The sequence below is a fragment of the Triticum urartu genome, chromosome 7A, assembly GCF_056163025.1.
Source record: "Triticum urartu cultivar PI428250 chromosome 7A, HENAU_Tu73, whole genome shotgun sequence".
Lineage (NCBI taxonomy): Eukaryota > Viridiplantae > Streptophyta > Magnoliopsida > Poales > Poaceae > Triticum > Triticum urartu.
This window is the reverse complement of record NC_141879.1, coordinates 682,010,548-682,034,861: the sequence shown is the minus strand read 5'-3', so window position 1 is coordinate 682,034,861 and position 24,314 is coordinate 682,010,548. Positions and strand designations below refer to the sequence as shown.

Below are 24,314 nucleotides of genomic sequence, written 5' to 3'. Positions count from 1 at the left end.
CGATGCTACCTCTTATTGCATCATTGTCTCCGCGGTGACGATGGTGTCTCATTGGGGCTCTCCACCGGCTACTTACCCACAAGGATTTACAATCGTCTTCACTGAATGAGGCCTTTTTTGTTTCATCTTTTGGGGGCATCTTTGGTCTAGGAAAAGCCGGAGCCAAAACAAACAACTACTCCTTTCGTCCGATGACAATGTACATATAGAAATTTCAGATAAAATAAAAAATGCATTGGAAAGATGCAAGTTATCATCTCTTCTCTTTAATTACCCAACCCCAATGCGCTAAGTGCATATAGAAATTAAGAAGACCATGCATATAATGTTATTGGTCTTGATTACCATTTAACGAAAGAGAAGCATTTTTTCTAACGTAAGGTGCATTGGGAAGATAAAATTACACTCTTTTATGGACAACTTTTAAAGCCAAACATACACTTTTCCCCGGACGGATGGAGTGTTTTAGAGCAGCAGTGGAATCACAACCCAAAAGATGGAGCCTGCCAAGTGTATCTCTAAGAGCATATGCAACCGCGATGGGCAAATCCGGGCCCTCAAACGTCCGCGGACGCGCCCGGGGCGTCCATGGGCACTGGCCGGGTACTCCTCAAATCATGTCGTCCACATTCGTGTATCTCATATCCGGCATCCTATATCCATACTAAGTATGCAACATGGAACTAAACTATGTAGATCATCAAACAGACATAGAAATCCACATTCTGATCACCAAAAAATCACCAACATATCTCCAAAAGATCGTCAAAGTTCACATAATTCATATAAAACAACAGACAAGTTTAAACTAGACTACTAAAAACTTGAAATTAAAGACGGAGACTTACCACTACGTTCCACACCACCGGGGCGGCTGGCCTTCATGCCTCTGATGTTGGCCCTTCTACATCATCCAGCAAGGCTCGGAAGTCTGAGCTACACTCTAACTTACTCCCTCGGTTCCAAAAGCAACGCTGATAGCCAGTACTACTTGGCAAAAGATCCCCCGTATAGTTAGTTAGTTATAAGTTAACAAAAAGGTTACTCCCATTGGCATCCACCTAGCAGCAGCAGCACAAAGACTAATAATCCACTGTCACTGTCCAATTATCTCTCCCCCTCTAATCATGCGCACTAACCACAAATCAACCATACACAAAGCAAGGCCAAGCAAAGAAAACTAGAAAAACCTTCGATCCCCAATTGCTGCGCGTTGTTGGTGCCGCGGCGGTTTATTTATTCCGAAAGCAGCAGCAGCAGCTTCCTTCGGCCCTCTCGCTCTCTCTGCTCTGGCACAGCACAGCCAACCCGGCGCCTCTTTTCCCCATCCATCCATCCGTCCGTCCGTCCTTCCTGTTCCAACCCCCCGCCCCGAGAAAGAGAAGCAAAAGCTGCCGCTGCCAGTCGAAAAGGCCGCACCGCACCGCAAATTTCGGCGACGGACTCGCGCCGCGCCCGAGCCCGACCCCCACCTCGCTCCGGCGGCCGGGAGGAGGAGCGCACGCGCGGCCCGACCGCGGCGGAAGCGGGAGGAAAATTCCCCGGCCGGCGGGTGCGCGGCGCGGATCTGGCCGGGGTCGGGCGATGGGGAGGGGCTGGGAGTAGGGGAAGGCGCGCGCGGCTATCTCGGGGCGGCCTCCCATGGGGGGCTGCTTCTCGCTCGAGGAGCAGCGGCTCCAGAGCAGGACAGGTTCGTTCGTTCGCCCGCGCTCCGTCCGCTTCAAGTACTACTCGTGCGTTCGCTGTATCCTCCCGCGGTTTGTCCGGTTTGCTTGCTGGGGTAGGCGTACGTTCCTGCGTGTGCGGGCTGGTGTCTGGGCTTTGCCCAATTTCAGTTCAGAAGCGTGGATTTCTGGGTTATCCCTGGTCGGTTAGGTGCTGCTTTGTTGACATGGCAGCCTCGTTTTTTGGGGGTTGCTGTGCTGCGGTCAAGGCTGGATGAGAACTGGCGTGATGCTATCCTCGTGCCTGTGAGCTCCTGTAACGAGTGATGGAGAATGCCGCACTATATTTGGTGCTAAAATTTTGGTTCGCACTGGGTATCCGGCTCCTCTATTTTGTGGATTTTAGACTTGGGCTTGCATGGAAGGCGTGCTATATTGATATGCTGAGGGGGGCTGCCGATGTAGCTGCAGCCTGAGGCGAATATCCATGGGAGTAGTAGTTTGTGGTGGAATACATACCATATTTAGCTCACGTTTTGGTGTGGAAAACTCTACTTTGGCCAACTCTGTTGACGATAGAGCCTGCAAACCGCTGAGGTGAAATTTGAGTACTCTTATAATGCCAGGCGCAGTTTCAGACAGCCTTCAGTATGAGTAGAAAGTCATCTCTCCTAGATAGTCAGGCATAGCGTGAGACATTCCGTGCTGATGTTTGAAAACTTGCATAGGAGTTGCTTTGCCCATAGAAAGGGGGGAATTAGAGAGATGACATATTCTGCCCGTCCTTGGACATGTCCACCAATGCTCCTTTCAAACTGTTCATATGATGGAGGCAATTCCCTGTCAATGTCACAGTTCTTGGCTGCACATTCAGGATCTGCCGAGTGAACTTGGAGATGATATATGGACAACTTTTATCATTGTAGATCTGCTCGTGACATTGGATATTCGATATGGTTGGTCATCAAGTTACTGTTCTCTATTCTTCTACGAATACATTTTCAGTTTCATGGAATTGTACACAAGCTTGCTGCTAAAATAGGACATTCTGGTCAGCATAGCTTATAAAATAATTCAGTGGAACGGGTTCGTGCATTATCTTTGATTCTCTGCTCCCAGCAATCTATGCAGTCCTTGCCCCCTTGATTTCATTGGGATCTCCTTACCTTTTGTTTTCGTGCACGCAAGCTATGCTCATAACTGTACATAATACAATTACAGGCACTTCGGCTGAAGCTGGTGGACCAGATGGGTTGAGGAAGTGCAAATCTGATTCTAAAGCTATTTCAAGTGTTCTTGCTCCTCCGAAAGATGTGGAGGACCTGCAAACAGAAGGATATGGAAATGTCAATATTTTCACATACAACGAACTGCGAGCAGCCACAAAGAACTTTCGGCCTGATCAGATTCTTGGGGAGGGTGGGTTTGGAGTTGTTTACAAAGGCGTCATCGATGAAAATGTTAGAATAGGTTTTCCATCCAGACAGGTTGCTGTGAAAGAACTGAACCCAGAGGGTTTTCAGGGAGACAAGGAATGGTTGGTAAGTCTCCTTGCTTCCTTGCATTTCCTGAACCTTTATATACAGTAAGAAGTCATGTTAATTTCTACATTATGTGAAATCTTCATGAACCATTGTTAGCTGATTGAATTTTAAGATTCAGTATATTGATCAAAGAAGTTGTTTCTGATCTTCGTCGGAACATAACTCATCTTGTTTATCTTTTAAGAATCAACTTGAACATAGTATCAGCACTAGGTAAAAGAGTGCATCTCTACTTATTAGATTGAAGTAAAGGACATACTGTTGTGGTTGGTCATAGGTGGGTGAATGACTGTAACGCTACACCTTTCATGATTTAATGGGTTTCTATTGGTATCGTGTTTCCAGGCAGAAGTCAACTATCTTGGGCAACTTAGTCATGCAAATCTAGTCGAACTGATTGGCTATTGCTGCGAGGGTTCCCATAGATTACTTGTCTATGAGTACATGGCTTGTGGCAGCCTTGAAAAGCACCTTTTTCGACGTAAGCTCTTACTCTCACCTTCTTGATAACTCCACTCCCGTGCTCTTTAACATTCATTGGTTATGGCAGCATAACCTGCTCCCATTTACCTATGCACTGAATATTGGTTCTGAATAAGATGTTTTAGAATTAGCAACATCAACATTCTCAAACCTTGACTGACAATGAGTGGTACTGCCTGCTTCCAAGTAGCTCTTCAAATTTAGCTACTGCATTTGTCAAGTTTGTCAGGTGACAACTATATAAGTGATCTGAGTTGTTCAGTTGGTTTGTGATAGCATAGTATGATCTACCATCTGCACACACATGGTAACCTGGCTATTAAGATACTATGAATTAAAATTGAAGTGGCAGTTAAACAGCAATTACCATTCACCAAAATGGTAGAAAATGTTTGCCTTGTAGGTTCTGAATCTAGCTTCCTCATTGATTTATATATTCAGCGAACATGTTCAGTTCATCATCATAAAGTAAAGTATGTGAACAATTCAAAGATAATTGGTGTCAGGAAAATATGCTAAGCGAATTGGTACAAATATTTTGTTAACAGCAGTCATACGCATATTTTCCGTTAAAGGGAACATTTCGTTGATTATATCTTACCTGGTTGTAAATAACAGGGGTTTGCCTTAATATGCCATGGTCAACTCGCATGAAGATTGCACTCGGTGCAGCAAGGGGGCTTGAGTATCTCCACGGAGCTGAGAGATCCATCATCTATAGGGATTTCAAGACATCAAACATCTTGCTAGACGCGGTCCGTATTTCACCTTTGATATCATTGTCCAATTCAATCAGTGTGATGCCATTGATATATAAAGCTTTTTTGTGTTCCCAGCTGAGTGTCTTACGGCAAAATATATTTTCTGTTTGCAAGCCATGCAGTAATTATGTTCTTCTGATGTATTTTGCATGTTTAGGAAGATTCGTTAGTGTCAATATCCAGATGTGTAAGTATTAATGCCAAATGAACAGCCAAATGGATCATATGGTTTTACCCTTGTTGCTCCACAATGCTTCTGCATTTATGCATGACATGGCACCATCATTTAGAAGTAGATGGCGTCTCATTAACTGTATTCTCATTGATATTGTCGAATGCAAGAGACTTCATGACGTGATGTTATGTTTTACTTTTGAAGATAGCGTCTCATTCTCACTCTGTGTTACCCTTACAGGATTATAATGCTAAGCTTTCAGACTTTGGCCTAGCAAGAACTGGACCTAGTGGAGACCAAACTCATGTCTCAACTCGGGTCATGGGAACTTATGGCTATGCAGCTCCTGAATATGTGATGACTGGTGAGCCGATCCTCTCCCAGAAGAAATTTTAGTGAATATTTATGGTTTCCAGAATGAACAAACAGCGCATTTTACCGACAAATTTTCTGTGTGTTAATTCAACCATGTGTGTTGTGACAGGCCATTTGACAGCACGGAGTGATGTTTATGGGTTTGGTGTTGTACTTCTCGAGATGATTATTGGGAGGAGGGCTGTGGACAAGAGCCGGCCGAGCCGTGAGCATAACCTAGTTGAGTGGGCACGCCCCCTCCTTGTCCACAACCGGAAGCTCTTCAGAATCATTGATCCTAGAATGGAAGGCCAATACTCCACCAAGGCTGCCATTGAAGTGGCCAGCCTTTGCTACCGATGCTTGAGCCAGAACCCTAAAGGGCGGCCTACTATGAGCCGGGTTGTTGAAACCTTTGAGGAGGTTCAAAGCATGCCAGAATGCCAGGACATACTCCTGCAGAATTGTATGACCGGATCTGTGACGCTCTACGAGGTCCCAAAGGAACCTGCTGAGCATGTTGAGACAGAGAAGGCGAAGCAAGAACCAACAGCAAAGACTGATGCCGTGGCTGTGGCCGTGGCCGTGCCACCGACGAATGGGAAGCCAGTGCCCCAGAGCAGGAGGACGCGGCCAGCGAACGGCAGGAGCAAGAGCGAGCCGCCTCTGGAGTGCAAGCTGTACATCCCTTCGCCTGACTCCGACGGGCATCAGCTGGGGCTGGAAGCCCTGGCATCACCCCCTTCCAGAAACAGCAGCAGGGATGATCCTCCTCCGGTGGACGAAGATCTGTACAAGATATAAAGTAATAACAGCAGTTTTTGACGAGGCTCAAGCCTACCTGTGTCGTCTCGTGTCGCCATCCATCTTGTTGTCAAGATCGATCAGTCAGTCAGTCAGCTGGTGTTTTTGTTTTTTCTTCTGATGGCGGAACTACCAAAGCTAGGGTTCTTGTTCTTGCGGTTAGCGAATTGTATTTAGAGAGAGGAGCGTCGTGGGAAGCATGTAACGTGAGTTCCATGATGGTGTTCGTGCTGTAAACTCGAAACAGTTCTCTGGGAAAGATCCACACCAAAATGGAAATGGAGAGATTTGTCTTGTCTTGTCGTCGCTTGTTTCTTTTCGAGTTAATTTGCTTACATATACGATTGTTCTCCATTGCAAGCATGAACAGGTCGCACTGGAGATCATGGCCAAGATGGGAAAATCTCGAAGGTTCAGTGACAAGTTATAGAACTAAAACTGTGATTCGGATTCTGGGTTTCTAGTTCCAGTTTAGATCATCCAGACGGGTTTCCGTTTCGATGTCGTAGTTGGATTGGGTTTGTTGAAGTCCTCAAATCAAATTCCAAATATGAATCGAATTAGGCTACAAATACAGTGTTGTTTTTCTGTCCCTTTTTTGTTTGGCTGGCAAAAAGAAATAGTTGCGCCCTGTGTTTTGTTCATCTAACCCTGAACCTGAACTTAACTGAACTTTCTGAAACCCTTCGAGATCTGTGAGTTGCTGACACCATCGCCGCCGCCACCATATCGCCACACAGCGCCGGCAAGGCGGCAACCACCGCTCCCCCCCGCCGCCGCCGTAATCCCTTGGGGCCCGGACACGCACGAGTGCCCTCATCCCCAAATCCATCCGCACCGCCGAGCCCGGCCCGTACATGCTCGCCAAGTTCCGGCCCCTCATGGCGGCGGCACCGACGACGAAGGCCGCCCCGGCCGTGGCGTTCTCCACGGCGGCGGAGCGGGATGGCTACGCGCAGTACAACCACACCGACGCCTGCCAGCACCTCCGGTGGACAGCCAGGTGACCTCCCCCCTCTCCTCATCTTCCCATGGCGTTTCATGGCGCCTGGTATATGGCTCGCTTGGTCACCCGTTTTGACCGTGCAGGGAGAGCTACGAGTACATGTACGCGCGGCCGTGGAGCAGGGTGGTCGACTTCTACGCCGAGCTCGTGCGCACCGGCGCCGGGGCGGCGGGGCTCGCCGAGCTGTTTGGGAAAGACGAGGTCCGTGGAAAACAGTAGAATTTGGCACCCCCTACACCCCCGCAAATTTAGATTCTGAACTTCATGGTTTGCCTTATTTGATGGGTGAAGAAGTGTTCATGTCAGTGGCAGTTCTTTTTATAATTTGACAAATGCTGATTCTTTTCAACTAAGTATATGTAGTGCTTATGTTAATAGAAAATGACAACTGAATATCACCCAAAAAGTAGAATTCCAATATCAGTTGCTTGACCAAACACTAGAGTGTTTTGCATTAACCTTCCATTGTTAATATATGTAGAAGCGGCACAGAGCCGCGGACAGTGATTCTGACTAGAAACTCAGAGACCACATTTGGTGTTTTATTATACTGTTTACCAATGTCTATCAGATTTTCCTTCCGCAGAAAGATCATCTTCGTGATACGAATGGTGAGGAGCCTTTAGCATCATCTGAAAAACAAATGTCTGTTAAATCCTCCAAAGGCCGAGGAGGCAGGTGGGAAAGAGCAAACTTTAAGATTGTTCTTTCGTATCATGGGGGCTCGTTTGATGGTTGGCAGAAGCAGCCTGACCTCAACACTGTTCAAGGGTAAGAATAATCTCATTTCTGTGAATTTGCTTTACAGTTTTCTTCAACCCTTTTCTCCTCGCTTTCTTTATACTTCAAGGCGGAATAAAACTACTGAAGTTATTCATTTCACTCTGTATCGGTTGCAGGTTAGTGGAAAAACATCTTGGACAATTTGTCGACGAGAGAAAAGCTAAACAGCTTCAAGAAAGATCGTTGCCGATAGAAGGCTGTGCCACTGTTGCTGGGCGCACTGACAAAGGGGTGACTGCTCTTCAGCAAGTCTGCTCATTTTGTTAGTTACACTTGAGAACACATACTGTTGTGTTGCCTCTGTCTATTTTAATCATGTTTATAAACTTGTTATGATGCATATTAACTTGTCTTGAGCCTGAAATCTTATGTGTAGTTGTTGTTAGAACTATGGCGTGCTTGACTTTAGACCGTGGTTCTCAATTGATAGAAGAAAATCAAATCATAGAAGTTATTTGCTTCTCATTGACCTTACTTTAGCAAATATTTACCGGTGACAGCATACCACAACTCTGGCCAAAAACAAAAAATTGCCTGAACATTTCTTTGTGGGCAAATAAGTGCTAATGTTCCTTCTCAGCTGACTTTACTCGAGCAATGCATGCCATGTATTTAACTGGGAACTTACTAGTAGCATAAATCAGTTAGTATGTCCATGTGTGCTTATGTAAAATTTTACTTCAGTAGTCTTGACCATCACTTCTGATAACTGATGTGAAATGCTTCTTGTTAATCGCCTTAGATACGTGGAGAAAGGATGTGCAGCCTGCCGATATAAAAGACACAATAAATGAGGCCTCACCAGATAAAATTAAATCTTTGGTTGTGTCAGAGGTATTTCCCTTGCTCTTGTAGAATATATCATTGCTAGTAATATGAATGCTAGCGATTGTATTTGATATCAAATTGTTGACAAGCTTCGTTTACTAGCTATTTTCTGGTTTGAGACTACCAGAGATTTTTTTTTATGTGTTAGAAGGTTCTGAGAATACCTTGATCCCGACCATACAGGATGTTATGCTAAATATTAACTGATGCCCTCATTTGCAGGTCTCACGTGAATTTCATCCTAATTTTTCAGCCAAATGGAGGAGATACCTGTATATATTTCCTCTTGATGGGGATGCTAAATCAATATCAGAGGATGAGCAATCGTCTATGATACTAGAGAATCCTGAATACAAAGCACCTCGGAGCTTTGATGTGGCCAAGGTTGACAAAATCATTAGGCAACTGGAAGGAAAAATGCTATCTTACAAAATATTTGCACGTGACACACAAGCTTCACGTAGCGAGTAAGTTTCATATATCATAACTTGCTTTGTATTTTTCAAGTACAGAAATGGTTCCTCACGTTGGATTAGCAATAGTTTCATCACCTAATTCAGACATGGTTGCTCACTAGAGACCTTCCTGAATTTGTGTGCCACTCTTCATTAGTGCTTGTTATCTGAAGTGAGCATGATGTGTTCCTTTTAGATGATATTCATGTCTCTTATTTTATACATTCTCTTGAGTTCAATTAACTCATCAGTCACTTCATTTGATGCCCTGCTGTTTTTGCAGCGGCCCAGCTACGGAGTGTTTTATGTTCCATTCTCGAGCTGCAGTGACCAAACTGTATTCTGCTGATGAGGTGATTCTAGCATGCTCATTTTTTCTTTCCTTAATGCATAGACTGCATTTATCAAATGGAATATAACTGTCTACCCTCAGCTGGTTGGGATTTGCCTTGGGTCTGAATTTTCTCCTTATCTTTGCATATGCACATGCATCATTTCAGTTGAAACTTATGTCAGTTCTTGCTTTCCACTTTTGCAGAATTGCAAAGAAAGCACACCGGTCATGTGTGTTGAGCTAGTTGCGAACAGATTCCTACGCAAGGTAACACAACACACTGCTATATGCCCTACTATTTATTCTCAATCACTCCATGAACTCTGGTTTAATTTGCGACAAACAGATGGTTAGGGTTCTTGTTGCGACCAGCATCAGAGAGGCTGCTGCTGGAGCTGATGAAGACGCCTTGCTGAACCTGATGGAAGCCACTTGCAGGCGCGCAACGGCTCCCCCGGCACCCGCGGAGGGCCTCTGCCTTGTAGACGTTGGCTATGAAGATTTCGACGAACAGAGGTGCTTCATTGTTGACTAAACAAACTCTCCATGCTAGAGCAAAAAGAACAACATGCCCGATTCTTCAACAAGTGAAGATCAAACCAGCCCGGTTCTGATTTGCGGATCCTCAGACGTCAGCCTGACATGCTTCTCAATTGAATTTCGGAGGTGGAGCTCCGAGATATTCCTATTCCTATTCCTCTATTCATTCACAATTGTATTTCGGTGGTGGACCTCTTGAAATATTTTGGCATTGAAATCACAGACAAAACATTTGTGAAGCACACATGATTAATACATTGCCGCAACAAGCCACACTGAATCAACACGAGGTAATAAGTTTTCTTAACCATCCATGCAAAAGAAGCAACACAACAAACATCTCAGATGGTACAAGAAAAGGGAACTAAGATGACATCTTCAGCTTAACTCTCACAAGCCAAGCCGTCAGTGAGATACTGCTCTATAAGAGCTCGGATTCTAACCTTGTGTCTTAATTTCTGTGGGGCTGTTGCGATTGATCTCCAATGTTGTCCATCAAAATAAACACATAAAACATACGTGGACACGTCCTGGACAGCAGTAGTGGAGCTGGCCATTCAACCTGGTGCACCAAAATGACCACCCTTTTGGAAAAACCAAACCAAATGCCCATCATGCAGTCTCAGTCCGAGTCATCGATCGAATTCAACCATGCATTTAAATCCAATAAAAGGCGCCGGATGCTCATCGGTGAGAGGAATGAGCAGAAGGAGGAGAAGGATCAGCTGAAGTGCGAGAGGAATGAGCTCAAAAGTATGAAGGCTGCTTTTATCAAAGAAGGACAAGCGAATAGGCAGAAGCTTCATAAGTTCATCGATTACCTATCTTAGTTGTTAAACTACTATGTTTAGTTGATCAAGTACCCATTTTAGTTTTTAAACTACTATGTTTAGTTGATATTAGTTGTTAAACTGCTATGTTTAGTTGATCGACTACCTATCTTATCAGATATTAAAGTGTTGCTGCCATTTTTGGTTGGGAAACAGATGTTGTGCAAATTTTCTTTTATACAATTTTCTTTTCATATTGTGGCTTGCCGCCAACATGGCATGTCACTGCTGATGGAATATTCCTGATGACGCTGCACATGAGGCACGTCATTAGTACATATGTTAGTGGTGGCGTGGCCTGCAAACGCTCCAGCGCCAGCCTTTAGGTGCCCTCTGGCCCTTCAGCCGGACGATTTGGATACCAGTCCGAATGACCAAGGCAATACCCGGATGATCCGGAATGATGTCCAGATGATCCAGTAGGGAGCACATGGAATGGTGTTTTTCACAAGGAGTTTTACCTAAGCCATTTTTGCGATATGGTGAGAGTGGGATAATGGCTAAGGCACTATTTGTAGAGCTGTGAAAAAGTAGGATGGCCGTGACAAAATGATGACTCAAGTAGATCTTGAACGAATTCCTTTGATCCCCTCGCATGATTCCTATAACTCAAGATTTAAACGAAAAACCCACATTTTTTTCTTGTTACCGTCACACTTGAGTCATATCGCGTTTGATGGGTCCATGATCCCTACTCAATGATGCCAAGGAAACTATATCTTGTGTAGACACTTAAGAAACACAATTAGTCCCCCAATATGTATTGTCATTAAGATTAAAATATGATTAAAGGCATGATTGCACTTTCAGAGGCGCCCGTCCTCGAGCCAGCTCCCGAGACGGGAGGGAGCACGATGGAAGAATGTGGCGCGGCGACGAGCACAACTCCATGGACCGTTGGTTCCCTTGCCGCTTCCGCTTCACGTCGACGATGGAAGGAGTTGGCGCGGCACGGGAAAGACGGCCGCGGGAGACGGAGGAGGATGAAGAGGCATCAATGGAGGCAACAACACTTGAAATCCGAAGGCCGGTGGTTGGGGGTACTCCATGGCATTGACTGGAGACGCGGCGAAGCAAGATGGCGTGGGGCTAAATGTCCCTCCCGCCAAGTCGCACGGAGATAGAGGAACCGACAAATCAGGGGAGGGGGTCGGGGTCGGGGAAATCGAACATATGTGGCGGAAGTGTTGGAAATATGCCCTAGAGGCAATAATAAATTGATTATTATTATATTTCCTTGTTCATGATAATCGTTTATTATCCATGCTAGAATTGTATTGATAGGAAACTCAGATACATGTGTGGATACATAGACAACACCATGTCCCTAGTAAGCCTCTAGTTGACTAGCTCGTTGATCAATAGATGGTTACGGTTTCCTGGCCATGGACATTGGATGTCGTTGATAACGGGATCACATCATTAGGAGAATGATGTGATGGACAAGACCCAATCCTAAGCCTAGCACAAAGATCATGTAGTTCGTTCGCTAAAGCTTTTCTAATGTCAAGTATCATTTCCTTAGACCATGAGATTGTGCAACTTCCGGATACCGTAGGAGTGCTTTGGGTGTGCCAAACGTCACAATGTAACTGGCTGGCTATAAAGGTACACTACGGGTATCTCCGAAAGTGTCTGTTGGGTTGGCATGGATCGAGACTGGGATTTGTCACTCCGTGTAAACGGAGAGGTATCTCTGGGCCCACTCGGTAGGACATCATCATAATGTGCACAATGTGATCAAGGAGTTTATCACGGGATGATGTGTTACGAAACGAGTAAAGAGACTTGCCGGTAACGAGATTGAACAAGGTATCGGGATACCGACGATCGAATCTCGGGCAAGTATCGTACCGCTAGACAAAGGGAATTGTATACGGGATTGATTAAGTCCTTGACATCGTGGTTCATCCGATGAGATCATCGTGGAACATGTGGGAGCCAACATGGGTATCCAGATCCCGCTGTTGGTTATTGGCCGGAGAGTCGTCTCGGTCATGTCTGCATGTCTCCCGAACCCGTAGGGTCTACACACTTAAGGTTCGGTGACGCTAGGGTTATAGAGATATTAGTATGCGGTAACCCGAAAGTTGTTCGGAGTCCCGGATGAGATCCCGGACGTCACGAGGAGTTCCGGAATGGTCCGGAGGTAAAGAATTATATATAGGAAGTGCTATTTCGGCCATCGGGACAAGTTTCGGGATCACCGGTATTGTACCGGGACCACCGGAAGGGTCCCGGGGGTCCACCGGGTGGGGCCACCTGCCCCGGGGGGCCACATGGGCTGTAGGGGGTGCGCCTTGGCCTATATGGGCCAAGGGCACCAGCCCCAAGAGGCCCATGCGCCAAGAGAGAGGGAAAGGGGAGAGTCCTAAAGGGGGAAGGCACCTCCGAGGTGCCTTGGGGGGGATGGACTCCTCCCCCCCTTGGCCGCACCCTTCCTTGGAGGAAGGGGCAAGCTGCGCCCTCCCCCTCTCCCTTGGCCCTATATATAGTGGGGGGAAGGGAGGGAAACCATACCTAAGGCCTGGCGCCTCCCTCTCCCTCCCGTGACACATCTCCCTCCTCCCGCAGCGCTTAGCGAAGCCCTGTTGGAATCCCACTACTTCCACCACCACGCCGTCGTGCTGTTGGATCTCCATCAACCTCTCCTCCCCCCTTGCTGGATCAAGAAGGAGGAGACTTTGCTGCTCCGTACGTGTGTTGAACGCGGAGGTGCCGTCCGTTCGGCGCTAGGATCATCGGTGATTTGGATCACGACGAGTACGACTCCATCAACCCCATTCTCTTGAACGCTTCCGCGCACGATCTACAAGGGTATGTAGATCCACTCCTCCCTCGTTGCTAGATGACTCCATAGATTGATCTTGGTGACACGTAGGAAAATTTTGAATTTATGCTACGTTCCCCAACAGTGGCATCATGAGCTAGGTCTATGCGTAGTTTCTATGCACGAGTAGAACACAAAGTAGTTGTGGGCGTTGATTTTGTTCAATATGCTTGCCGTTACTAGTCTTATCTTGATTCGGCGGCATCGTGGGATGAAGCGGCCTGGACCAACCTTACACGTACGCTTACGTGAGACCGGTTCCACCGACTGACATGCACTAGTTGCATTAGGTGGCTGGCGGGTGTCTGTCTCTCCCACTTTAGTCGGATCGGATTCGATGAAAAGGGTCCTTATGAAGGGTAAATAGCAATTGGCATATCACGTTGTGGTTTTGCGTAGGTAAGAAACGTTCTTGCTAGAAACCCATAGCAGCCACGTAAAACATGCAAACAACAATTAGAGGACGTCTAACTTGTTTTTGCAGGGTATGCTATGTGATGTGATATGGCCAAAGGATGTGATGAATGATATATGTGATGTATGAGATTGATCATGTTCTTGTAATAGGAATCACGACTTGCATGTCGATGAGTATGACAACCGGCAGGAGCCATAGGAGTTGTCTTTATTTATTGTATGACCTGCGTGTCATTGAACAACGCCATGTAATTACTTTACTTTATTGCTAACCGTTAGCTGTAGTAGTAGAAGTAATAGATGACGTGACAACTTCATGGAGACACGATGATGGAGATCATGGTGTCATGCCGGTGACAAGATGATCATGGAGCCCCAAGATGGAGATCAAAGGAGCTATATGATATTGGCCATATCATGTCACTATTATTTGATTGCATGTGATGTTTATCATGTTATGCATCTTGTTGACTTAGAACGACGGTAGTAAATAAGATGTTTCCTCATTAAAATTTCAAGTAAGTGTTCCCCCTAACTGTGCACCGTTGCGAAAGTTCGTCGTTTCGAAGCACCACGTGATGATCGGGTGTGATAGATTCTTACGTTAACATACAACGGGTGTAAGACAGATTTACACACGCGAAACACTTAGGTTGACTTGACGAGCCTAGCATGTGTACAGACATGGCCTCGGAACACAAGAGACCGAAAGGTCGAGCATGAGTCGTATAGAAGATACGATCAACATGAAGATGTTCACCGATGTTGACTAGTCCGTCTCACGTGATGATCGGACACGGCCTAGTTGACTCGGATCATGTAATCACTTAGATGACTAGAGGGATGTCTATCTGAGTGGGAGTTCATAAGATGAACTTAATTATCCTAAACATAGTCAAAAGGTCTTCGCAAATTATGTCGTTGCTCGCGCTTCAGTTCTACTGTTTAGATATGTTCCTAGAGAAAATTTAGTTGAAAGTTGATAGTAGTAATTATGCGGACTAGGTCCGTAAACTGAGGATTGTCCTCATTGCTTCATAGAAGGCTTATGTCCTTAATGCACCGCTCACTGTGCTGAACCTCGAATGTCGTCAATGGATGTTGCGAACATCTGACATACACATTTTGATAACTACGTGATAGTTCAGTTAAACGGTTTAGAGTTGAGGCACCGAAGACGTTTTGAAACGTCGCGAAACATATGAGATGTTTCGAGGGCTGAAATTGGGATTTCAGGCTCGTGCCTACGTCAAGAGGTATAAGACCTCCGACGATTTTCTTAGCCTACAAACTAAGGAGAAAAGCTCAATTGTTGAACTTGTGCTCAGATTGTCTGAGTACAACAATCGCTTGAATCGAGTGGGAGTTGATCTTCCAGATGAGATAGTGATGTTTCTCCGAAGTCATTACCACCAAGCTGCTAGAGCTTTGTGTTGAACTATAATATATCAGGGATATATATGATGATCCTTGAGATATTCGTGATGTTTGGCACCGCGAAAGTAGAAATCAAGAAGGAGCATCAATTGTTGATGGTTGGTGAAACCACTAGTTTCAAGAAGGGCAAGGGAACAAAGGGATACTTCATGAAACGGCAATTCAGCTGCTGCTCTAGTGAAGAAACCCAAGGTTGAACCCAAACCCGAGACTGAGTGCTTCTGTAATAAGGGGAACAACCACTGGAGCAGAATTACCCTAGATACTTGGTAGATGAGAAGGCTGGCAAGGTCGATAAAAGTATATTGAATATACATTGTGTTGATGTGTACTTTACTAGTACTCCTAGTAGCACCAGTGTATTAGATACCGGTTCGGTTGCTAAGTGTTAGTAACTCGAAATAAAAGCTATGGAATAAACGGAGACTAGCTAAAGGTGAGCTGACGATATGTGTTGGAAGTGTTTCCAAGGTTGATATGATCAAGCATCGCACGCTCCCTCTACCATCGAGATTGGTGTTTGCGTTGAGCATAGACATGATTGGATTATGTCTATCGCAATACGGTTATTCATTTAAAGAGAATAATGGTTACTCTGTTTATTTGAATAATACCTTCAATGGTCTTACACCTAAAATGAATGGTTTATTGAATCTCGATCATAGTGATACACATGTTCATGCCAAAAGATATAAGATAGTAATGATAGTACCACCTACTTGTGGCACTGCCACGTAAGTCATATCGGTATAAAACGCATGAAGAAGCTCCATGTTGATGGATCTTTGGGCTCACTCGTTTTTGAAAAGTTTGAGGCATGCGAACCATGTCTATTGGTGTATATGCATGAAGAAACTCCATGCAAATGGAGCGTTTGGACTCACTTGATTTTGAATCACTTGAGACATGCAAATCATACCACATGGGCAAGATGACTGAAAGCCTCGTTTTCAGTAAAATGGAACTAGAAAGCAACTTGTTGGAAGTAATACATTTTGATGTGTGCAGTCCAATGAGTGCTGAGGCATGTAGTGGATATCGTTATGTTCTTACTTCACAGATGATTTGAGTAGATGTTGAGTATATTTACTTGATGAATCACGAGTCTGAATTATTGAAAGGTTCAAGTAATTTCAGGGTGAAGTTGAAAGATCGTCGTGACAAGAGAATAAAATATTTATGATATGATCATAGAGATGAATATCTGAATTACGAGTTTGGCACAGAATTAAGACATTGTGGAAATTGTTTCACAACTAATACAGCCTGGAACACCATAGTGTGATGGTGTGTCCGAACATCATAACTGCACCTTATTGAATATGATGCATACCATGATGTCTCTTATCAAATTACCACGATAGTTTATGGGTTAGGCATTAGAGACAACCACATTCACTTTAAATAGGGCACCACGTAATTCCGATGAGATGACACCGTATGAACTATGGTTTAGAGAAACCTAAGCTGTCATTTCTTAAAAGTTTGGGGCTGCGACGCTTATGTGAAAAGGTTTTAGGCTGATAAGCTCGAACCCAAAGCGGATAAATGCATCTTCATAGGACACCCAAAACAGTTGGGTATACCTCCTGTCTCAGATCCGAAAGCAATAAAGGATTGTTTCTTGAATTGGGTCCTTTCTCGAGGAAAAGTTTCTCTCGAAAGAATTGAGTGAGAGGATGGTGGAGACTTGATGAGGTTATTAAACCGTCTCTTTAACTAGTGTGTGGCAGGGCACAGGAAGTTGTTCCTGTGGCACCTACACCAATTGAAGTGGAAGCTTATGATAGTGATCATGAAACTTCAGATCAAGTCACTACCAAACCTCGTGGGATGACAAGGATGCGTACTACTTCAGAGTGGTACGTGATCCTGTCTTGGAAGTCATGTTGCTAGACAACAATGAACCTACGAGTTATGGAGAAGCGATGGTGGGCCTGGATTCCGATAAATGGCTCGAGGCCATAAAATCCGAGAAAGGATCCATATATGGAAACAAAGTGTAGACTTTGACAGAACAGCTCGATGGTCGTGAGGCTGTTGAGTACAGATGGATTTTAAAAGGAAGACGGACAATGATGGTGAATGTCACCATTAAGAAAGCTCGACTTGTCGTTAAGATGTTTTCCGACAAGTTCAAGAAGTTGACTACGATGAGACTTTCTCACTCGTAGCGATGCTAAGAGTCTGTTGGAATTATATTAGCGATTACTGCATTATTTATGAAATCTTGCAGATAGGATGTCAAAACATTGTTTCCTCGATGATTTTCTTGAGGAAAGGTTGTATGTGATACAACCGGAAGGTTTTGTCAATCCTGAAAGATGCTAATAAGTGTGCAAAGCTCCAGCAATCCTTCTAAGGACTGGAGTAAGCATCTCGAAGTTGGAATGTACGCTTTGATGAGATGATCAAAGATTTTGGGTTTATACAAAGTTTATGAGAAACTTGTATTTCCAAAGAAGTGAGTGGGAGCACTATAGAATTTCCGATGAGTATGTATTGTTAACATGTTGTTGATCGGAAATGACGTAGGATTTCTGGAAAGCATATAGGGTTATTTGAAAAGTGTTTTTCAATGGAAAGCCTGGATTAAGCTACTTGAACGTTGAGCATCAAGATCTATAAGGATAGATCAAAACGCTTAATGGTACTTTCAAATGAGCACATACCTTGACATGATCTTGAAGGTTTTCAAGATGGATCAGTCAAAGAAGGAGTTCTTGCCTGAGTTGTAAGGTATGAAGTTAAGACTTAAAGCTCGACCACGGCAGAATAGAGAGAAAGGACGAAGGTCGTCCCCTATGCTTTTGTCATAGGCTCTATACGGTATGCCATGCTATGTACCGCACCTGAAATGTGCCTTGCCATGAGTCAGTCAAGGGGTACAAGAGTGATCCAAGAATGGATCACAGGACAGCGATCAAAGTTATCCTTAGTAACTAGTGGACTAAGGAATTTTATCGATTATGGAGGTGGTAAAAGAGTTCGTCGTAAAGGGTTACGCCGATGCAAACTTTGACACTAATCCAGATTATTCTGAGTAGTAGACTGGATTCGTATAGTAGAACAGTTATTTGGAATAGTTCCAAATATAGCGTAGTAGTTGCATCTACAAGATGACATAAGAAATTTGCGAAGTACATACGGATCTGAAAGATTCAGACCCGTTGACTAAAACCTCTCTCACAAGCAAAACATGATCAAACCCAGAACTCATTGAGTCTTAATCACATGATGATGTGAACTAGTGTAGTGACACTAGTAAACTCTTTGGATGTTGGTCACATGGCGATGTGACCTGTGAGTGTTAATCACATGACGATGTGAACTAGATTATTGACTCTAGTGCAAGTGGGAGACTGTTGGAAATATGCCCTAGAGGCAATAATAAATTGATTATTATTATATTTCCTTGTTCATGATAGTCGTTTATTATCCATGCTAGAATTGTATTGATAGGAAACTCAGATACATGTGTGGATACATAGACAACACCATGTCCCTAGTAAGCCTCTAGTTGACTAGCTCGTTGATCAATAGATGGTTACGGTTTCCTGGCCATGGACATTGGATGTCGTTGATAACGGGATCACATCATTAGGAGAATGATGTGATGGACAAGACCCAATCCTAAGCCTAGCACAAAGATCATGTAGTTCGTTCGCTAAAGCTTTTCTAATGTCAAGTATCATTTCCTTAGACCATGAGATTGTGCAACTCCCGGATACCGTAGGAGTGCTTTGGGTGTGCCAAACGTCACAATGTAACTGGGTGGCTATAAAGGTACACTACGGGTATCTCCGAAAGTGTCTGTTGGGTTGGCACGACTCGAGACTGGGATTTGTCACTCCGTGTAAACGGAGAGGTATCTCTGGGCCCACTCGGTAGGACATCATCATAATGTGCACAATGTGATCAAGGAGTTTATCACGGGATGATGTGTTACGAAACGAGTAAAGAGACTTGCCGGTAACGAGATTGAACAAGGTATCGGGATACCGACGATCGAATCTCGGGCAAGTATCGTACCGCTAGACAAAGGGAATTGTATACGGGATTGATTAAGTCCTTGACATCGTGGTTCATCCGATGAGATCATCGTGGAACATGTGGGAGCCAACATGGGTATCCAGATCCCGCTGTTGGTTATTGGCCGGAGAGTCGTCTCGGTCATGTCTGCATGTCTCCCGAACCCGTAGGGTCTACACACTTAAGGTTCGGTGACGCTAGGGTTATAGAGATATTAGTATGCGGTAACCCGAAAGTTGTTCGGAGTCCCGGATGAGATCCCGGACATCACGAGGAGTTCCGAAATGGTTCGGAGGTAAAGAATTATATATAGGAAGTGCTATTTCGGCCATCGGGACAAGTTTCGGGGTCACCGGTATTGTACCGGGACCACCGGAAGGGTCCCGGGGGTCCACCGGGTGGGGCCACCTGCCCCGGAGGGCCACATGGGCTGTAGGGGGTGTGCCTTGGCCTATATGGGCCAAGGGCACCAGCCCCAAGAGGCCCATGCGCCAAGAGAGAGGGAAAGGGGAGAGTCCTAAAGGGGGAAGGCACCTCCGAGGTGCCTTGGGGGGGATGGACTCCTCCCCCCCTTGGCCGCATCCTTCCTTGGAGGAAGGGGCAAGGCTGCGCCCTCCCCCTCTCCCTTGGCCCTATATATAGTGGGGGGAAGGGAGGGAAACCATACCTAAGGCTTGGCGCCTCCCTCTCCCTCCCGTGACACATCTGCCTCCTCCCGCAGCGCTTAGCGAAGCCTTGTTGGAATCCCGCTACTTCCACCACCACGCCGTCATGCTGTTGGATCTCCATCAACCTCTCCTCCCCCCTTGCTGGATCAAGAAGGAGGAGACTTCGCTGCTCCGTACGTGTGTTGAACGCGGTGGTACCGTCCGTTCGGCGCTAGGATCATCGGTGATTTGGATCACGACGAGTACGACTCCATCAATCCCGTTCTCTTAAACGCTTCCGCGCGCGATCTACAAGGGTATGTAGATTCACTCCTCCCTCGTTGCTAGATGACTCCATAGATTGATCTTGATGACACGTAGAAATTTTTTGAATTTATGCTACGTTCGCCAACAGAAAGGACCTAAATATACCTTTTGGACGGACTGTTTTACAGCATATGCGATGGGTACTTCTGGGCACGATATAAAAACAGTTATTATAGTGGACGGGGTGATTTATGGGATCTGCTGTAAAAAATGCTCGACGGATCAGCCAAAGACACTCATCCCCCATTCCCCACTCCTACTCCCCAGCCCGAACTCCGCCGCCGCCGCCATCCATCTCCGCCGCCGCAACCTACCTTTTCCAGCCGCCACCCTTTCCAAGCTATGGAGAAGCCGGCGGAGGAGCCGATGTCCAGGCTCACCCACGACCTAATCGCGGAGATCCTCTCTCGCGTGCCCTACAAATCACTCTGCATCTGCAAGTGCGTCTGCCCGACCTGGCGTAACCTCATCGCCGACCCCGCGCACCGGAAGAAGATGGCGCAGACTCTGGCCGGCTTCTTCTACCACATCAACAACGAAGCCACGGCCGAGCCCCGCGGCTTCGCCGGCGTCAAGTACGCGGATATGTCTGCTTTCCCTTGGTCCAGCGTCCCCGAGACCCACCCGCGCCTGCCACTACCGCCCGACAGCACGGACCGCTTCTTCTCCCTCGAGGGTTCCTGCGATGGGCTGTTTCTTGCAAGCATGCGCACGGGCACCCCTGCTGCAAATTTTCGGTACATGGTCTCCAATCCAACTACCAGTGAGTATATCGTGCTGCCCCACTCTGGCCAAGACGCCGGCAACATCAGCAACGCTTACCTGGGTTTCGACAGTGCTGTATCCACTCAAGAGTTTCATGTGTTCGAGTTTGTACAGGATTTGTCACCCCCGGACCACCGGGGCTTACAATCCGTGGTTGTGACCGGAGTGAGGATTTACTCTTCAAAAACTGGTGCATGGGTAGCAATGGAACCCAAATGGGACATCCAAGTTGGCTTGTGCTTTGGTCAACCTGGAGTTTTCCATAAGGGATGTTTGCACTTGCTCACAGGTGAGAACGGTTTGGCGGTAGTTGATGCAGAAGGGCTAAGATGGAGAACTGTCCCGCTGCCAATACCCGTTGCTAGGAGTTTCGCAGGTCTCATCGGGAAGTCTGCCGGACAGCTACTTTATATCGCCTCCCTTGATAGTCAAGGATATGGCTCAGACAGATCTTTGACTATATCGGTTTACGTTCTTAGTGTTGAGATTTATAACTGGGATGTCTGTCATCAGGATGACAAACGCATGTACTGGAAATTGTACAAGTTTTCAGATGTAATTCCAGAGAAGAAGTTTCCCAAACTCATTGGAGTACACCCACATGCCAATCTGATCTTCATAGCTCATTCAGAAAACGAACTGTTGGCATATGATTTGGATCGTCATGAAAGTCCAGTTGTATATCACCTTGACCATAAGTACCAGATATTTATGCAATTTTGCCCATATGTGCCGCTGTTGTCCTGTTTACCATTGGACGGAGCAATACGGCTGGCAGCTCCCAATTGATGAATGTTCTGCTGATTGGAAAACGGGCAGCCATGGGTGAGGTACTCCGTTGCATTTTCAAGTGAAATCTTCACAAGGATTAAAATGGAGATGATGCATTGTTTGTAGAAAATGCCAAGTCTAGTTTTCAGTTTGATCTGTATTGTTTTTCATGACTATTATTGCCTCTGGCTGGCTGTTTCACTAGTGGATGTGTTGGTGCGGGTTGTTGTATGCTCTATGCCTTTTGATATGCAACACGTATAGCTGTATGAGACATTTCAGTGTGTACCTGTTTTGGCTAAGCCAGATTTGTTTGTGTTAGTATATGAACACATACATACAATCTGAGCCGTATAAATGGGTGTGAGACATTTGGTATGAGTTGTTGTATGTTCTTTATTGCTCATTGGAACAATGAACTGATTGCATATGATTTGAACAATGAACAGATTACAAGTTGGGCAGTTATTGCTGAGGTGCTCCGTTACGTTCTCAAGAATTGTCTTCACAAAGCTTCAAATAGAGATATTGTTGTTTCGGAAAATGCCAACTTCAGTTTTCAGTTTGATCTGTACTCTTTCATATCTAGCACTGTCTCTTGCTGCATATTTTCCTCATGGACATGTTGGTACAAGACTACAGGTTGTACTCCCTCCGTTCCCAAATATAAGTCTAAAAAGACTTATATTTAGGAACGAAGGGAGTAGTATGTTGCCTATGCCTTTTGATGTGCAACAAGTTGAGCTGTATGAGACACTTTAGTGTGTCCTATTTTGACATGATATCTCTAATTCTCTATTACTCTCTCTGATCCATAATAAGTGTTGTGGTTTTAGTTTAAATTTGAACTAAAACCACAACACTTATTATGGATCGGAGGGAGTAGAATCTTATGTTCTGACATGAAAAGGCATAGTCTGACTCTGATATGGTGCACACACAATCTGCATTAGTCTGTTCTATGATCTATCTGGTGTTTGCATTGCAAAGATTTACTTGGTCTCTAGTTTTCTGTTTTTTGGTTTGATGTTCATAGAAGTTTGCATATGTCTGCAGCATATAATGTGATCATCCTATCTCAAAAGGCTGGTTTATATTCTGTATCAGAAAATGATCATAATCTCCTAAAGGGACTTGAACAATTTCTTGCTCTTTTTTCTTCTTCTAATGGCCCCAAATTGGAAATATGACCAGAGTATCTAGTTTCGTTTCCCCTGTCCTCACTATAACATCACTTTAGTTGGTGTATGATTAATTGGTGGAGCCAGGCACCCCCTCCCCCCTGACAATCATGTTCCCTCTATGAGAGGCATTAATATCTTCCTCTGTAATTAATTATGTTCCAGTTCCGACAGTTTTACTCATCACCAACCAACGGAATTGAAAACATTAGCCCTCGTCTGTGGGATCTTCGTCTCTCCGAACCTGATTGCTTTTTCTAGCAGGTTTTCAAGATTCTGTGTGCAAAATCAAAGGTCCTAGTCCTGCTTTCTTGTGTTAACCAGAGTAGTTCCATTGCCTCTACCAGTATCCAACAGATAGTGTAATTTGCAGCTGCGTCTTCCACAATGCGACGCCCTCCCTCGACACGCTCGTCAACCGGATCAAGGAGGAAGCCGGCTCCTGGGCTAAGGCCGGAGCTCCAGGCCTTAGAGTAGTCCTCCCCCCTTCATGGGATGTGCACTGAGCTCTGTACCTGTTCACCGTCTATTCGTCCTAGGACGAATGTAACTGACACCCTACCTTTTCAATGAAAAGAAACGCAAGGTCCCTTTGCGTTTTCCCGAAAAAAATAGTGTAATTTGCAGTATGCTGATCACTCAAGTTGTAGAGTAGAATTAATCATTTCAGGGACATAGTTAGCAGAATTACGATAGACTTATTTTTTTCCAGTAGATAAGTATGTCAGGGATAGTATGGAACTTTTTGACCCGGTGCTTGTTAAGTTTAGCACTTATCACATGCATTTTTAGCTAGAGTTAATGTAATTGTATTGATGTTTAGGCTATCACTTTATAGACCTTTTGTTGGTCTGACCTATGTCCTTTCATATTCACTGCTTATTTCCTGGCTTCCTGCCTTTGTTAATTTTAAGGCTAGACTACTTTTGTTGCATGGATTGGTTATATACTGCTTTCCACAGATAACTTTTACAGCCTTGCTAGTAATTACCTACGGTTATATCCTTACTCCTTGGACAGAATTTTGGTAGCTCTGCACTAATTCTTTATAAATAATGGTTATTAGTATTTATGTCAAGTTCTTAAAAGTCTTATCTTGGGTCAATTCTTCAATAATATATACTCCTCCGTCCCAAAATAAGTGTCGCTGATTTAGTACAAAGTTAGTATAAAGTAGTACTAACTCAGCGTTATTTTGGGACGGAGGGTGTATATACTAATCTGGAGAATCATTACCTGTTCTTCTTTAGCTATCTGCTTTACAGTGAGGCGGCAAGAAGCAGTCTATGTTGGGTTGTTACTCTGTTTTGCAGAATCAAATAGACAATGCTCCACTCAGTCTCACA

General features: G+C 45.0%; 3 protein-coding genes across 4 annotated transcripts; all 3 read left to right on the top strand.

Moving 5' to 3' along the window:
- Nucleotides 1–1,247: 1,247 nt before the first annotated feature.
- Nucleotides 1,248–6,084, top strand: LOC125523939 (Protein kinase superfamily protein). The gene is made up of 6 exons (XM_048689011.2): nucleotides 1,248–1,690; nucleotides 2,886–3,205; nucleotides 3,554–3,689; nucleotides 4,310–4,446; nucleotides 4,868–4,991; nucleotides 5,112–6,084. Exons 1-6 carry the CDS (start codon nucleotides 1,642–1,644, stop codon nucleotides 5,783–5,785), a joined length of 1,440 nt encoding a protein of 479 aa, XP_048544968.1. The 5' UTR covers nucleotides 1,248–1,641; the 3' UTR covers nucleotides 5,786–6,084.
- A 207-nt stretch (nucleotides 6,085–6,291) lies between these two features.
- LOC125523941 (Pseudouridine synthase family protein) lies at nucleotides 6,292–10,020 on the top strand. Of its 2 annotated transcripts, none has more exons than XM_048689012.2 (9): nucleotides 6,292–6,788; nucleotides 6,875–6,992; nucleotides 7,363–7,562; nucleotides 7,691–7,836; nucleotides 8,317–8,408; nucleotides 8,625–8,869; nucleotides 9,141–9,210; nucleotides 9,396–9,458; nucleotides 9,538–10,020. In XM_048689012.2, exons 1-9 carry the CDS (start codon nucleotides 6,643–6,645, stop codon nucleotides 9,724–9,726), a joined length of 1,269 nt encoding a protein of 422 aa, XP_048544969.1. In that variant the 5' UTR covers nucleotides 6,292–6,642; the 3' UTR covers nucleotides 9,727–10,020. The 2 variants fall into 2 exon arrangements, with proteins under 2 accessions (XP_048544969.1, XP_048544970.1); XM_048689013.2 differs by having other exon boundaries at nucleotides 6,302–6,788; nucleotides 7,378–7,562.
- Nucleotides 10,021–20,448: 10,428 nt separating this feature from the next.
- Nucleotides 20,449–22,286, top strand: LOC125520284 (F-box protein At5g07610-like). The gene has a single exon (XM_048685166.2). It carries the CDS (start codon nucleotides 20,462–20,464, stop codon nucleotides 21,803–21,805), a length of 1,344 nt encoding a protein of 447 aa, XP_048541123.1. The 5' UTR covers nucleotides 20,449–20,461; the 3' UTR covers nucleotides 21,806–22,286.
- The last annotated feature ends 2,028 nt before the right edge of the window (nucleotides 22,287–24,314 follow it).

Coding starts and splice junctions, on each gene's coding strand:
- LOC125523939 (XM_048689011.2), top strand. CDS start 1,642: ATGGGGGGCTGCTTCTCGCTCGAGGAGCAGCGGCTCCAGAGCAGGACA. Junction 3,206..3,553: donor AGGGAGACAAGGAATGGTTG/GTAAGTCTCCTT, acceptor TCGTGTTTCCAG/GCAGAAGTCAACTATCTTGG. Junction 3,690..4,309: donor TGAAAAGCACCTTTTTCGAC/GTAAGCTCTTAC, acceptor TGTAAATAACAG/GGGTTTGCCTTAATATGCCA.
- LOC125523941 (XM_048689012.2), top strand. CDS start 6,643: ATGCTCGCCAAGTTCCGGCCCCTCATGGCGGCGGCACCGACGACGAAG. Junction 6,789..6,874: donor CACCTCCGGTGGACAGCCAG/GTGACCTCCCCC, acceptor TTGACCGTGCAG/GGAGAGCTACGAGTACATGT. Junction 7,563..7,690: donor GACCTCAACACTGTTCAAGG/GTAAGAATAATC, acceptor TATCGGTTGCAG/GTTAGTGGAAAAACATCTTG.
- LOC125520284 (XM_048685166.2), top strand. CDS start 20,462: ATGCTCGACGGATCAGCCAAAGACACTCATCCCCCATTCCCCACTCCT.